Raw genomic sequence first — 13,598 nt, 5'->3', positions numbered from 1 at the left:
CAGCTATGTTTCTCACCTAAGTGCGTTTTCCACACTGTTGCTTTGCTTCTCAGATAGCATTTGAAGGCGAACTAAGCTTTGCACGCAGGATTGATGAAAATGAACAAAAATAGAAAAGATTACTTCTGGTGGCATCAAAAGTACTGAAATTTTCTGAGGCGCCACCCGTCATTTGAGAACCGTGCATGTGACCCAGGCTTCCAAAGCACGCTCCAATTACTGCGGCGAGTTGACCCTCTTTCACATATCGCCTACTTCCAAAAACTTCTAAACTGCAACACTTATGAGCGCTCAGTAGCCGAAATGTCAAAACAACATTCAATCAGTGTTAAAGCAGCAAAAAAGCAAGCGGTCGTTAGTTTCCATTATTAGTCTAGAAGAAACGTGTTTCCACCTCTAAAGCATTATACTCTGCTTATAAAGGCCTTTTATTTTTATTTTTTCAGACACCACTAAATGACCTTATAGGACTTTGCATTGTCTGGGGGTAAACAAGGCTACTCGTCTGCGGGTGTGAGCAGGAAAGCATTGAGATCAGTGATGACACATCCCTAGATAATGCACTAGTGATGTGCGTATGCCCTTATATTATGATATATACAACATATCCGGCAGCACAGGGACAATTTTTATGCAAGCAATTATAAAGCCATCAGAAGCAAAGAAATATCATGGGCGCAAACAAGATTTTTAAAAAATTATTCACTGCGCTGCGCTTTTAAATCAAACTTACATAAAGACACAGGGTCCTCAGTGACCTGAAACTGCTTTAACTCGAAGTTTTGCTTTTAAACATTAACGTTTCATTAGATCCCATCTTCTGGGAATGAACACTTTGAATAAAAGGTTTACCTCAGGAAGAAATACGTGACTTATTTGTTTCGCCTTTCTTAGAGAAAGAGGCCAGTGAAAAATAGTTTGATCAGATATTTTGGTACAACAATTGGAAAAATAGTGCAATAACATCAGGAATTTAGTGGGGGTGAAATGCTGTCCTGACGTCCCTATCCTGCACACCGCTCGCCACCTTCGAACGTGCGGTGCCGCAGAGCGCAGTTGTGAGGGTATTCGTCCTTTTGTGCAAGGATACCGATGGGGCTTTTTTACGTTTTTTTCTTCCTTGGCATCGTTGAAATGCCCCTACTCAGAGGATTAGTTTCAGTGCCACCGGCGGGAGCGTCTTGCGCAATCTTTCTGCGGCCTACTCAGCTTCTGCTTAGCCGGCCTGCTTCCACGCCATAGCGTCTTGGTTCGTCACAGTCTTCGCCGTGGAAGCAAAAGTTAAAAAGGAGGACTGCGAAGAGCTTAGTGAGCAAAGCTCGCTTAATTCGGAGGAACGACCCAAGCCGACAAGAGCTGGTGCTTCTTCGTTGCCTCTCCCGCATGCAGAGAAGAGGTGATGGAAGAGGGGGGAGGGGGGATTGTTCTCACCGCATCCTCCTTTCTTCTCGGGCGCCGTCTCTAAGCGTCGATAACGGTCACGCCATAATAAGCGTCAAGCGTCACGCCATCATAAGACATCAACACATTGCGATCAGTCACGCAAGAAATGGCCATTTCTTGAAGTGATCCAACTGATGTGACTGAATCGAAAGGTCATACAAAACATGACACTCCATTGGGCCATTTGTTGACATGTGCAAGAATGGCCCTCGGAGTGCCAGCTAGCGCTGCTCTTGGCCAAAGAAACGGATGTTTCAGATGCGCCGCCTCAGCTCCAAGAAAGGTAAAGGCAGGATGGACCGCCACGGCAGCGTAATTCGTAAAGCACGGCACGCGTAATGCGAGGGGTGTGGGTTCGGGATGTGGGCGGGATGTCGCTTTCAAATACCTTTTTTTTTATATAACACATAATTAGAAATAATTATTTCCCCTATGTTTTCTCTTGCTCGATTGTCTGTTACTTCATTAGCCTGTGATTAAAAATTAAATGAGCCCCTCAAATTTCTTCATTCTTATCGTCTCTCTCTCTCTCTCTCTCTCTCTCTATATATATATATATATATATATATATATATGCACTTGAGAGATATGCGTTGTTGAGAACTATATCGGTGTATTGTCTATTTTTTCGTATTGTGCGTGCGTGCGTGCGTGCGTGTGTGTGTGCGTGCGTGCGTGCGTGTGTGTGTGTGCGTGTGTGTGTGTGTGTGTGTCTGTTTGTGTGTGTGTGTGTGCGTGTGTGTGTGTGTGTGTGTGTGTGTGTGTGTGTGTGTGTGTGTGTGTGTGTGTGTGTGTGTGTGTGTGTGTGTGTGTGTGTGTGTGTGTGTGTGTGTGTGTGTGTCATTGCATATTGGCTTTATATGACAGTGACTGGTAAACATCGCATGCCTCGGTCTCCTTTCTTCTCGTTCATATAATATATGCATGTTGTAAAGTCCAATCCACTTACAACAGTATGTGATATCGCTACTAAATTCGAAAAACAGCTCATTTGTACATAGACCACAAGCGGTGGCTGATCTTAAAGTTTCCCATTGGCATCGTTTTCCCGACTGCCATAGGCCATCTTGCAGTGTAAGTGCGAAAATCCCAGCGTATGCCCCCTTCTCTCAAATGTCTATGACCTCCTTTCAAGAGCGTCCAAATCGACTTTGAATTGTTTTTGGAAATTTTTAGATGTTTTTGAACACGCTAAGTCGGCAGCCCAGGCATTCGCTTCGTTTTCAGGTCAGCCATGCTCTGGTCATTTACCTAATGTTATCTCCGCATTCCAAAGCAGCCATAAAAGAAAAAAGGAACCGAAATAATTTTTGCGGGCATTTTGGCAGAGGCACCGGCTCCCTGGAATGTCCTCTCGATGAGCGTTGAAGCCCGTGATGCAAGGCGGTCTCGCGTCATCAAATAAATGCGGCCGACATCGTATGGGAGATCTAATGACGCGCGCAGTCATGAGAGGATAGCACGCATTTTATGCATCTTGGAAGTCTGCTGGAGCTTTCGATACGCATGAACTGTTAAGCCCGGAAAGAGCGCTGGCATGAAGTAAGGAACACGAAATGCGCTGGAAGATGATTGCAGAACGTTTCACTCGTGCTTTTGTGTGTCTTATAGGGCAGTGTGCAATCGATTTCTTTAACGATATGTCTAGTGAAATTCTTCTAAAATCACCGTTGTGTAACGTTTGCGATCTGTGTGGTATATATAATGGAGGCATTTCTCACTTCAATGCAACGCATCATTAAAAAATGTATTTCCTACGCTTGAGAGCAACGGTGAAGCAATACACTATGAATACAACCTATCTAAAACCTTGTGCAGAGACTGCCGGCTATGTGAAGTCTAGTATAAGGTTCATAGTCAACACTAAAATTAAGCAAACACCACTGATTGATTTAACACCAAGGCTGTGATAGACGCCGTATATCACAGAAGGCTTGGCTGCATTCCCCATAGGTTATTCGTGCTTGCTGTACATTGCGCTTGGTTTAGTACGTGAAAAAAAACGACAGAGGAGAAGCAGGGGTGCCTTAATGTCTCTCATCTGTCCTTTTTCACGTTCTAAACCACGCGCCAGAACAAGAATGTGCAGCAAACCTAACCACCAACTTGCGCAAGAAGGTATTTTGTTATTTGGACTTCTTAAAGTCGTTCATTCGTTAATTTCATTTCTATATTCTGCACAATGGTAATGCTGGGAACCTGGACAGAAGATTCACCGACGATTACGACACTACCTAATTCGAAATTTAAATATTAAATTATGGGGTTTTACGTGCCAAAAGCACTTTCTGATTATGAGGCACGCCGTAGTGGAGGACTCCGGAAATTTCGACCACCTGGGGTTCTTTAACGTGCACCTAAATCTAAGTACACGGGTGTTCTCGCATTTCGCCCCCATGAATATGCGGCCGCCGTGGCCGGAATTCGATCCCGCGACCTCGTGCTCAGCAGCCTAACACCATAGCCACTGAGAAATTCGAAATTTGAGTACAGCTGTATACGTGTTTTCATCTCGCAGTACATTGGCTGGCGCGGACAAACGGCACGGTGTGGCGCGACTGCCTCGCTAATCGGGAGATCGATAGAGGAGGCGCGTGGTTGACGAGTGGGCGCGATTATATACCAGCAGCCGCCGCAGACAGACCTCCTCTCATGCAGCCCTTTGTGTCCATACAGACGACGCCCGCTTCTCTGGCACCATCTCGTAGTCATCGTAGCCATCGTCGCCGCACTTCTCACACTTTCTCCATACACTCCTCCTCCGTTTTCCGCTGCATGGTTCCGCTGCACCCTCCTCCTCCGTTCTCCTCCTCGCGCTCTCTTCGCTGTCGCCATCTTTCATCTGCCGCTGCGCTCTGCGTTCGCTTTCATCCTTCGCTGCGTTCGTTGGCTCGGTTACGAGGGAGAACGCTGACGCTCGCCGCAGCTACAGGCGTCTGAAAGCTGCACTCTAAAAGCTTGTCTTATGACAGCTTGACGAGGTCATTTAGGGCACCTAAAGTTTATTGCAGGATGCCTTTTTGTTTCTCACCAGAGTGCACCCATGACAATTGCAATTTCCACCCGGAGCATCATGCTCCGACGTACTGAGCTACGGCGGACGGCGACCACGATTCTGCGCTATGGTTCCGTTCACGCATCACGAACCTGTAACTTAAGTTCGTAGATATAACTGTCGTCTGGAGAGCAGTGTTTTCTTGTCGCGTTTTGTTTAGCTTGAGGGCTTCGTTTATTGTTGTACAAGCGTGCGCAGTACCTCCTGCAGTCAAATTCGTATGCATGCGTTTTCCTTTCCTACCACCTTCTGCAACTCTCTGTCTCCCTTCACTCAGTGTAGGGTAGCAAGCCGGATCGTCGTAATCTAAACAATTCCCTGCCTTAGTCCTCACATTTCTCTGTCTCACTCTCAGGCTCTCATACGTGCTCGGGAAGTTTCATTTACAGCTTTCGTACCATCGACATTCATCCTGTAGGTTTCCAAACAGCATGTATTATGTTTCTGATGTACTGTACAATAAACCTAGAACTTGAAAGTTGACGAATGTTACCATGCCAATGATTTTGTTTTCCCTATATGTTGCGTACGATCACAATTAGAGTACATTTCTAACGACTTCCCTTGCAGCTTCAAATATTTGTATCGATAGTCAACTGGGAAGTTAACTATTCCAGAACATGAAAGGATAACAAATATTTTACCATGATCAAAATATGTTGTTTGCATTACTTCGTAGCTCGATTGATATCTTGGTAACTAAATGTCATTCCTCGCGCTACGACAAACACGCACCATGGTATGCATTAAATATGGTCTCGGAAAGCTTTAGCAAATGATGAAACTGCGCAGCGCTGTGCTAGTGTGTTAGATACGCAAAATGTACAGGTATAGTGCATCGAGACTGTACGAACACAGAGATGGTAGGCTATGCAATATTCCAACAGCACATTCGCAAGCCCTCCGAGAAAGCAATTTCCCCCGTGCACGACGATCAGCATCGCACCGGTTCCTAAGACTTTGCTAATGCTGTGGTGCAACTTCGACGCAAGAGTCTGAGCCCCAATGTAGGAACGTCGACGCAGTTCTTTCGTTGCCAGTTTCTTTGCTACTCATGGCGACGCGCCGAGCTTAAGTGCAGGGCATATGTACAGTGTCATCTCATAGATATTCCTGGAGCAGACATATCAACATGAAGAAGGAGCGTACAACAACAACATGAGTTATGGGCTGACTTTCTCTGAGTCCACCTGATTCGTGTGCGGGTGTACAGAAGAACCTACGCAGGTGCAACTAACAATTGTCGTTATACAGTTTGTAGTTTCATTCTTTCTTCAATTTATATATGCGAAATTCTCAGTATGGCCCTACGTGAGACGCCGTAACAGAGACAGCATGCGTGACTGCTTAAGCCAGTTCGGATTTAAAGGAAGTAACTCACCATGGCAGACCGCCCATCAATAAGGCAGAGATCGTGGAATCAGGAAAGTATTTAAATAGTATGAACGATTTTGAAGAAAGAGACCTCTTGCCTGCGAATCTTTTTTCCTTGCTAGTAACGCCCCCCTCTCGTCTTCCTCGTTGAATATTAACTCTACTACGCCTTTATGGCAAGGTCATTCATCGCGTCGCAATGACCTTGAGCCGCCAAAGTGCGTGTGTGGCAGGTGTCACGTCACGCCACGTGATCCGCTGCGGAAAGGCGTCGCAGCTGCGCTCGCTCGGAGCCTCGCCGCTGCGGTACTACGTGACTAGGCAATGGTTTAACGGCTGCCTTCGCCGGCGCTTGGTCGCTCAGTCTCGCTGTGGATGGCGCGCCGGCCTGGCCGTCTGTGCGCGTGCTTCAGCGCAGTCGACAGGCTGAATCCAATCATCCAAGCAGATATAGCTTGACGGCAGGCTGCGAAATCTCAAGCAAAGGCAAAGTTGCCTGCTGAAACACCGGAGCAAAGAGAGGCCAGATTAGCACGTTACAGAGAAGCTTACCAAGCGCGGAAGAGTGCCCAGATCGAAGCTTCTGGAATCGCCGGGGTTGTTCAGCAACATGAACCACTGGGAGAAGGAGAAGAGGCCGTGGGTACAAGCAGCGGCACTCACAACTAACTATTGTCGAACCACGCCCATCGGCTGGCGGCAAGCTCGACTGCGACGGCCAGGTTTCACCGCGACTTCACGGAGAAACCGTTCGGCAGCGTGTGTAACGTGTGTGAAAGAATGTGGCCTGAAACACTGTGCGCATAGTCTTTGCGAAACCAAGCCAAACAGACATTTGGCTCGTGACAACAAAGCTTACAAGAGTTAAATCTCAACCAATTTTTAAAACAAAATCTGAGGAAACTGGGCGATTTAGCAAGCAGCAATGTTCAGGGAACGCCTGAATGCACGTTTTATCCCGAGATGCACTACAGCACTTTCGAAGTGTGTTTCGCTATCACAACGACAGCAGACTGCGTCAGCAAGCAGTAATGCGAGTGCAGGGATACATAGCGGGAAGAAATATAGCTAATGTCGTGCATAAATATCGCTTTTAGAAACAAACAAACCGAAGGCTACAGCCTTTGTACACTAGCGTTAAGGAAGCAGATTCTGACCACTAAACGACATGATTTGTCAAGCATTTGCCTTAAGTTGTCATGTAGAGAGGCCCACCTAAAAGTAGGCCTGTCGAGGGCAAATATAGCATACCCTTACGCTGGAGACGGTCGTCACTTACTCCGACCAAGTGCATCTAGAGCGGAGAGAGGGTTTCTCCTTCAAACAGCAGCAGTTAGTTTTCTGTCGGCATCCTTTTCTGATTCCTTCTGCTTCTTGGTCCTACCCGCGTTTCTTCCAGTCGACAGAACAAGTAAAGCTAGTGTGAGGAGGAGCGGCTCAACAACCCGACGAGGGGATCCATTTCCATGCAATGACACAGTATGAAAACGCGAGGCGGCAGCCGCCACCGAAACGGCGCGGTGAGGCGTCTTTATTGAACGCCGGCAGACCCCTTGCCCCCTGCGGTGACACGGTGAAGGCGCCTTTCAGTGTCGTGTATGCGCGTGTCTTCGTCTCCGCTCACCGGGATACGTCCGCCTCTGCCATTGCCGTGTTCGTGCGCGCGCCCCCTTCGAGCCTTAGAGACGGTGTCGAGCCTCCCTAATAACGCGCTGTCACGCTGCGACAAAGCGAAACGACAACGTCTTTGGCCCCCGACATCACTCTCAGGACTGACAGTTATTGGTGCTACAACCGGTGTTTACGGGTCGTGTTTCGGACGCGTGACGTGAGTGAAAGAAAGTGTTAAATTATAGATTGTTGTGCGTGCGTGCGTGCGAGCGTGCGAGCGTGCGTGCGTGCGTGTGTGCTTGGAGGGTGTGTGGAGAGGAGGCAGTCTTTTGCGTATAGTTCGATTCACTACTCAGTTAGCACAGAAGCTGTTTGATTCTTTCCTAATAAAAAATGCTATTTTGAAATCGAATGCCTTATTTTTTTTAATAATCATCCATGACATGCGAATGATTGGAAAGCAGTTTTGTAACAAATACGTAGGTGATAGTTCACTTCCTTGAGTCGCGAATCGATGCATTCAAAAGATAAAGCCAGCTGAATTATTAGGAAAGCTTCCGTTGTGTTGGACTTACACATTACGAAAAACGTACGTAAAATATTCGATTCGTGGCCATCATTATGCAAGTCGCATTTGAATTTGATTCCAAAACTTCTTACTAGCGCCTCTAGTCATATGGTAGCGCACGACGAAATCTATGCTATACCGTCGTAGTGCAACAAGTGACGATCGTGCAAAACAAAGAACTGGAAACAAAAAATGCTGGCATATCGGAGCAAGCATAGGTGGAGACCATGAGCGCACACTTTACGTACACACATGCGACACGCCCGTGGAAATAAGCGGCACGCACGAAGAGAGGTCCGCTAAATTGAATACACGTGGATCGTGCGGCTTCGCTGATGAGGTGCTGATGGAGGCGAAACGAGCAGCACTTTTCTGCTCTCGATCAACACCCCTTGCGGCTGGCGCATGCCGATAGAAACGCCGAGATGCCCCGGGGCCAACCAGGAGGCGCGAGGAGAAAGGGATATGCATGGGGTGAATGAAGACGAGGTAAAGAAAAGGGAAGGGAGGAAGCACGAATGCAAAGGTGAGAATCAACTCAGCGCCAGGGAGAGATGGCAGCGGATAACGGTGCGGGGCGCTTTTGATACCGGGCGACCGTGCGGATATCGACCGGCCAATTAACGGGCTTAACGGACTGCGCCGACGCAAAATCAATAAGGTAGCAAAGCCTCCGTTTGTCATGATTAGGCGCTTCGGTGCGCTCTCTCGTCGGGCTCGCTGTGCGAGAGCACACCGTGTCAGCGATGCAGAAGGAAGGAAAAGTAACTGATCCGCCGGGCACCAGTAAAAAAAATAAAAATGAATGAAAGCTTAGGCAATAGAGTGAGATAGCTACGCTGCGCTGCACGCATTATTCCAAGTGTAGCGGGCTTTTGCAAGAAATTGCATTTGGTTCGTGCAAAAGTAGTTTTAATTAATGACGACAGTCGAGGCGCTATTGCTCGAACAGTTACACTTCTGCGCTGTCTCACTTTGAGAAAATGTAAGTATGTGTTCGCGAATGGCATGTTTTCGACCCCCGCGACACTTCCATTGTCATCTCCCATACCCTCTCGTTGGAATTTCGACGACGGCTTCACTCAACTTTTCATTCACCCCGTTTAATATCCAATATTTGCTCCCGCACAGTGGGCTTTTTCTTCTTCTCTTAATCTTTCCTTCCCCTTTTCCTTTCCCCCAGTGTAGGATGGCCAACCAGGCTCCTTCCTGAGTAACCTCATTGATTTTGGGAAGTAACCGCAAGGAACGCACGATACTTGAAGGCAGCGACAAAACGAAGCGGTTGTTTGCGTATTGCGATGCGTATTGCTTGCGGTAACTTCCTAAAATCATGAATCAGCAACTGGCCTACACCCACACTCTCCTGATTCACCTCGCTGCCTTTCATTTCTCTTTTCTCACTCTCTCTCTCTTTCTCTTTCGCTCGCTCGCACGCACCGTATAGAGCGAGTAACTATTACTGCCTCGTGAGGTAATCTGATCTGCATATTAAGGAACTCTGAGTGAGACTTCCGTGTGTAAGCCAAAACGTTTAACCCCTTCGCCCACACCGGTTTGGTCAGCGTTCTGTTCTTCTCTTCCTTAATATGAATTTAAATCCTTACCTGAGGAGATATGATTTTACTGCGCGCACTTCGATGGTGCAATAATATAGAAGTTCGTTGTAGAGTCCCATTTTTATATGAGAAGGTTACCGATTGGTTACCGAATTTCGAAAAGCCAGGGCCTTCTTTATAGAAAGAGCAGAACAACGGCTCAGCTTGTGTTCAGCTTTATTCTATACCTCGTGCGCACGCTGCATAGCACGCGCGCACCTCTCACTTTCTTCCTTCTTCTCTGTGAACGCCGCAACGTGGTGTAACTTAACATGTAACTTGAAACGAGCGTCCCAACGCACTGGAGGGTTCAGTTCCTCTTGGCTCTTTTCTAAACATTCATCTTTGGCATCACGACATAATATAAATCGTTTACAGGACGCTAGTATCAGCGATACATTTCAGGCAACTGCATATGGTAGTCACCTTGAACGGAGCTGCCATGGCAACGCAGGCACCGTAGCCAATCTTGGTCCAACACTTGGCTATAATGGCGCTACATTGAATCGGTTATAGGATGGACGTCAGTCCTACATTAGTCAAATGTCCAGTGCTACATTTAGGACGTGAGTCTGAGCAACAGCTGTCACTCTAAAAAGCGCCCTGGCGGTGGCCGTGCCGGCATGAAATCCTGTTAGGACACGAGGGATCGTACATCCGCTCTGCAAGGTGTTCGCAGTTTTCAGCAGAGTGCGATATGTTTTCTGCGGATAGTAGGAACAAGATAGTTATTATGGAGGCGAATGCAGTGCTCGACACTTCCTCGTAAAGTCGGACACTTCAAAGCCATGGAAAGAATTTACGTCACACACAAAAAAAGAAGAGACATTATTGAGAGAAACCGTATAAAATGGCTGTTATTTTTGTTTGTGTTGTAGTGTGTTATTCTCAGAGAGATCCAAGCAAAACGGCTGGGTTGTAGGAAGACGGAGATGAAGCGATAAACAGCTAGTAACAAGGTACGAGCCACGCTTTGAGGCCACAACAACAAATATTTTTACAAAGCTGCTTTATTGCGCCCGTAATTATATGGACAATCCGGTAAATCTTTCGCCGGCGGCGTTACCGTGAGGCTTGATATAAAGCCCAAATACGAATTCAAATGTAAAGCCCAAGTGAGTTTTACTAAGCGCAACAAACGGAGCCCATACACGAGCTCGACGCTTGGCGCACGTGCTTCATATCTGAACAGATCAAGATGTGCCTACAGTACACTATGCGTGTAGTGCACTATGCATGACCGGAATTTTTATGGGGTCATTAGTGCACAGCGGCCACAACATTAACATAGAGGGTCTACACAAGCAGGCACACGGGCGTTCCGCTTTCTTCGGGACTGAACTGCTTTCGGAATGAACATGCGGCGTTAGAATTTTCGTTGAAAACATGCGGGTACAAAAATCAGAGAAAAAAAGAACTTGCATATCCCGCGCCCTGTGGTAATCTATGGTATGCGAAGTAGTGTGCGGCGAGCCTTCCAAGTTTACGAAACGACCATGAGAGCGCCAAGACGTAGGTGGCTAGATATATACTCTCAAGTTATATATATATATATATATATATATATATATATATATATATATATATATATATATATATATATATATATATATATATATATATATATATATATATATATATATATATATATACACACACACAAAGGAAAGTTTTGTGTCCTGGGAGACATCAACCACAAGCTACCTGTTTCAGCACAGTTAAGGTGCGTTCAAGTTCGTGGCCAAAGAGAGCTGATGAAAACTCTTCGAGGTTCTCTTTATAAAAAGGCAAAGAGTCCTGTCAAGAAACCTTTTGTAACAGTCCTAAGTCGATCACAAGAAAATAAAAACGCAATGCATATTGCGAATGACCATCCTCGTTTCTAGGTAATGACCCTGTCGTCATAATTGAATAGTTTGCATGTCTTTTGTGCACTACGCACTTTTTTAACGTTAATAGAAAGCTTTACTTTTAGTCACGGTTCCGCTTAAGCGCAGTGGGTATATTTTCAATAAACTTGTCTTCTTTCCAGGGTTCCTACCAATTTATTTCATTGTAATCATGTCTTGCTTCAGATTATCTGAGGCAAACCATTTAAGAAATTACAACTGTTTCTTTTTTTTTCAAAATATATTGTCCCTTTCCAGTGATCACAATCACATAAACGACTAAACGCTAAACATAACTGACTATCAGCATAAGAATAATGATATCTTCCCAAATTTCGAGATCATCAGGGTTTTTCAAAAGTAAACCAAGGAAAATCTGTCGCAAGGTACTGATATCGCTGACAGAAACGTTTCGAAAGCTGTGTCAAACTCACAGCAACCAAAAGCTCGAAAGTGGCAAAATACTTCATTAATTGAAAAGTATATTCTCGTCAATCACCTTAATAATCTCTATGACACTAGGCAGACAGAAATCGTTGTTTATCTGTCTAAAAAGGGAAAGCTGGGAAATTTTACCACCGAGACACTTGCTACATCGGTTGAATGTGCACGCGCTACAATGTTTGTATCACCGTGGAATTGGGCATCATGATGCAAGCCCTGTGCCTCGTCACACTCACGAGCTCGTACGATCGCTAAAGTGATAAAAAATTAGGTATTGAGAACATTGCCAAATGCTCCTTGAAGTTTGCTTCCCTTTTAGCAGCCAGTTTAGTCATTTAAGCATTGCCTGGCTACATTCTAAGCGTTCTTGTTGTAAAACAGTATTTACACAAGGACATAAAACGCCTCAAAAGAAGGTAAAGCTCCCTTCTCAAAACTCGGCGATTCAAAAATCACAATTGATTTCGCGAACGTAAAACGTCGCCAAAACAGCCTAGATGTGTAACGGTGAATTTTTCCACGTTTGTCAGGGCATATTAATCTTCCTAACGACAGCCCCTGCGTGCAACGATAGCCATTAACGAAAAAGGAAGAAAATAGGCCAAGAATATTTACCATCACCTGACCTCGCGCAAGCAAAAACACGATTGCCGGCACACTTAATCTTCATGTCAAGTGGACAAAATTGACAAAAAACAGATACGAAACACGAAGCAGTTGCTGGATGCAAAAAAGCAACTTCCATACATGCAGCAGTGCATGCATGCACGCAGACTACACAAGATGTATCACCTGTGAGTGCCAGCCACCCATCTCTGCCTTCTTTCTCTTCGTTTTTATTACCTTCACCGTGTCGCAAGTTCCTCGAAAGAGTCTTCTCTTCTGGAGGCAGGTCCAGACCATTACCAGCTAGCTTTTCGCAGAAAGCAAAGTCATTTATCTTGTTTGTGCTTTTGCTTGCCGCGACGCATCTTGCTCACCTGTGCATCGTTCTGCTCTTCTTCTCCTCCTCCTCGCCCACCCATCTCTCTCTGTGCCTGGATTTTTCTTCCCTAAACGATCCCCCCTTTCCCTCTATGTATCTGGCTTTTTCCCCTTTCCTACCATATCTGCCCCCCCTTCCCTACAACCAATTCCACAACAAACTCTCGTTGCGTACGCAGTGTGCACAATAATGAAGAACGGCACCTTCTCCATCATCGCGCCCACCACGGCCACGTCTTACGCCACCCTGGCGTCGTACGCCAACACTTTCCGGATGCCCTTTGTGAGCCCCGCATTTCCACAGGTAAGAACGGGACTCGCGACAAGCCGCGCATTTCTCAAGTCGAGGAAGCGAAACTTTCCTCGCTTTTGCCATTGATTTGCTTTCCCTGCTCCTCTTTCTTTCTGTCATTCTTTCTTGCTGTCTGTCTCTCGCTCTCTCTTGGTTTCCTTCTTTCTCTCTTTCTTGGTCTTCGTGCACGTTTATTCCGCACTGCCTCTCGCGTCCTCCATCATTTCGCAACCTTGCGTCACTTCTTTTCGCCCGAAAACCGTGCATGGTCTTTTTTTCTTTTTTGCTATCCTAGAAATAGAAAGCACTCCTCTTCTAACATTTGAGTCACCTTAGGTCC

General features: G+C 46.2%; 1 protein-coding gene across 3 annotated transcripts in view; it reads left to right on the top strand.

Annotated features, from left to right (window-relative positions):
- LOC135898156 (glutamate receptor 1-like) overlaps positions 1–13,598 on the top strand; it is a 256,360-nt gene that overhangs the window by 112,620 nt on the left and 130,142 nt on the right. For all 3 annotated transcript variants that reach the window (XM_065426936.2, XM_065426934.1, XM_065426935.1), the window contains one exon: positions 13,146–13,270. In XM_065426936.2, coding sequence (XP_065283008.1) covers positions 13,146–13,270 — 125 coding nt within the window. The remainder of the gene's footprint in view (positions 1–13,145; positions 13,271–13,598) is intronic.

Source organism: Dermacentor albipictus, chromosome 3 (genome assembly GCF_038994185.2).
Source record: "Dermacentor albipictus isolate Rhodes 1998 colony chromosome 3, USDA_Dalb.pri_finalv2, whole genome shotgun sequence".
Lineage (NCBI taxonomy): Eukaryota > Metazoa > Arthropoda > Arachnida > Ixodida > Ixodidae > Dermacentor > Dermacentor albipictus.
Note: the sequence above shows the minus strand (reverse complement) of the source record. Positions and strands in the feature narration are given on the sequence as shown.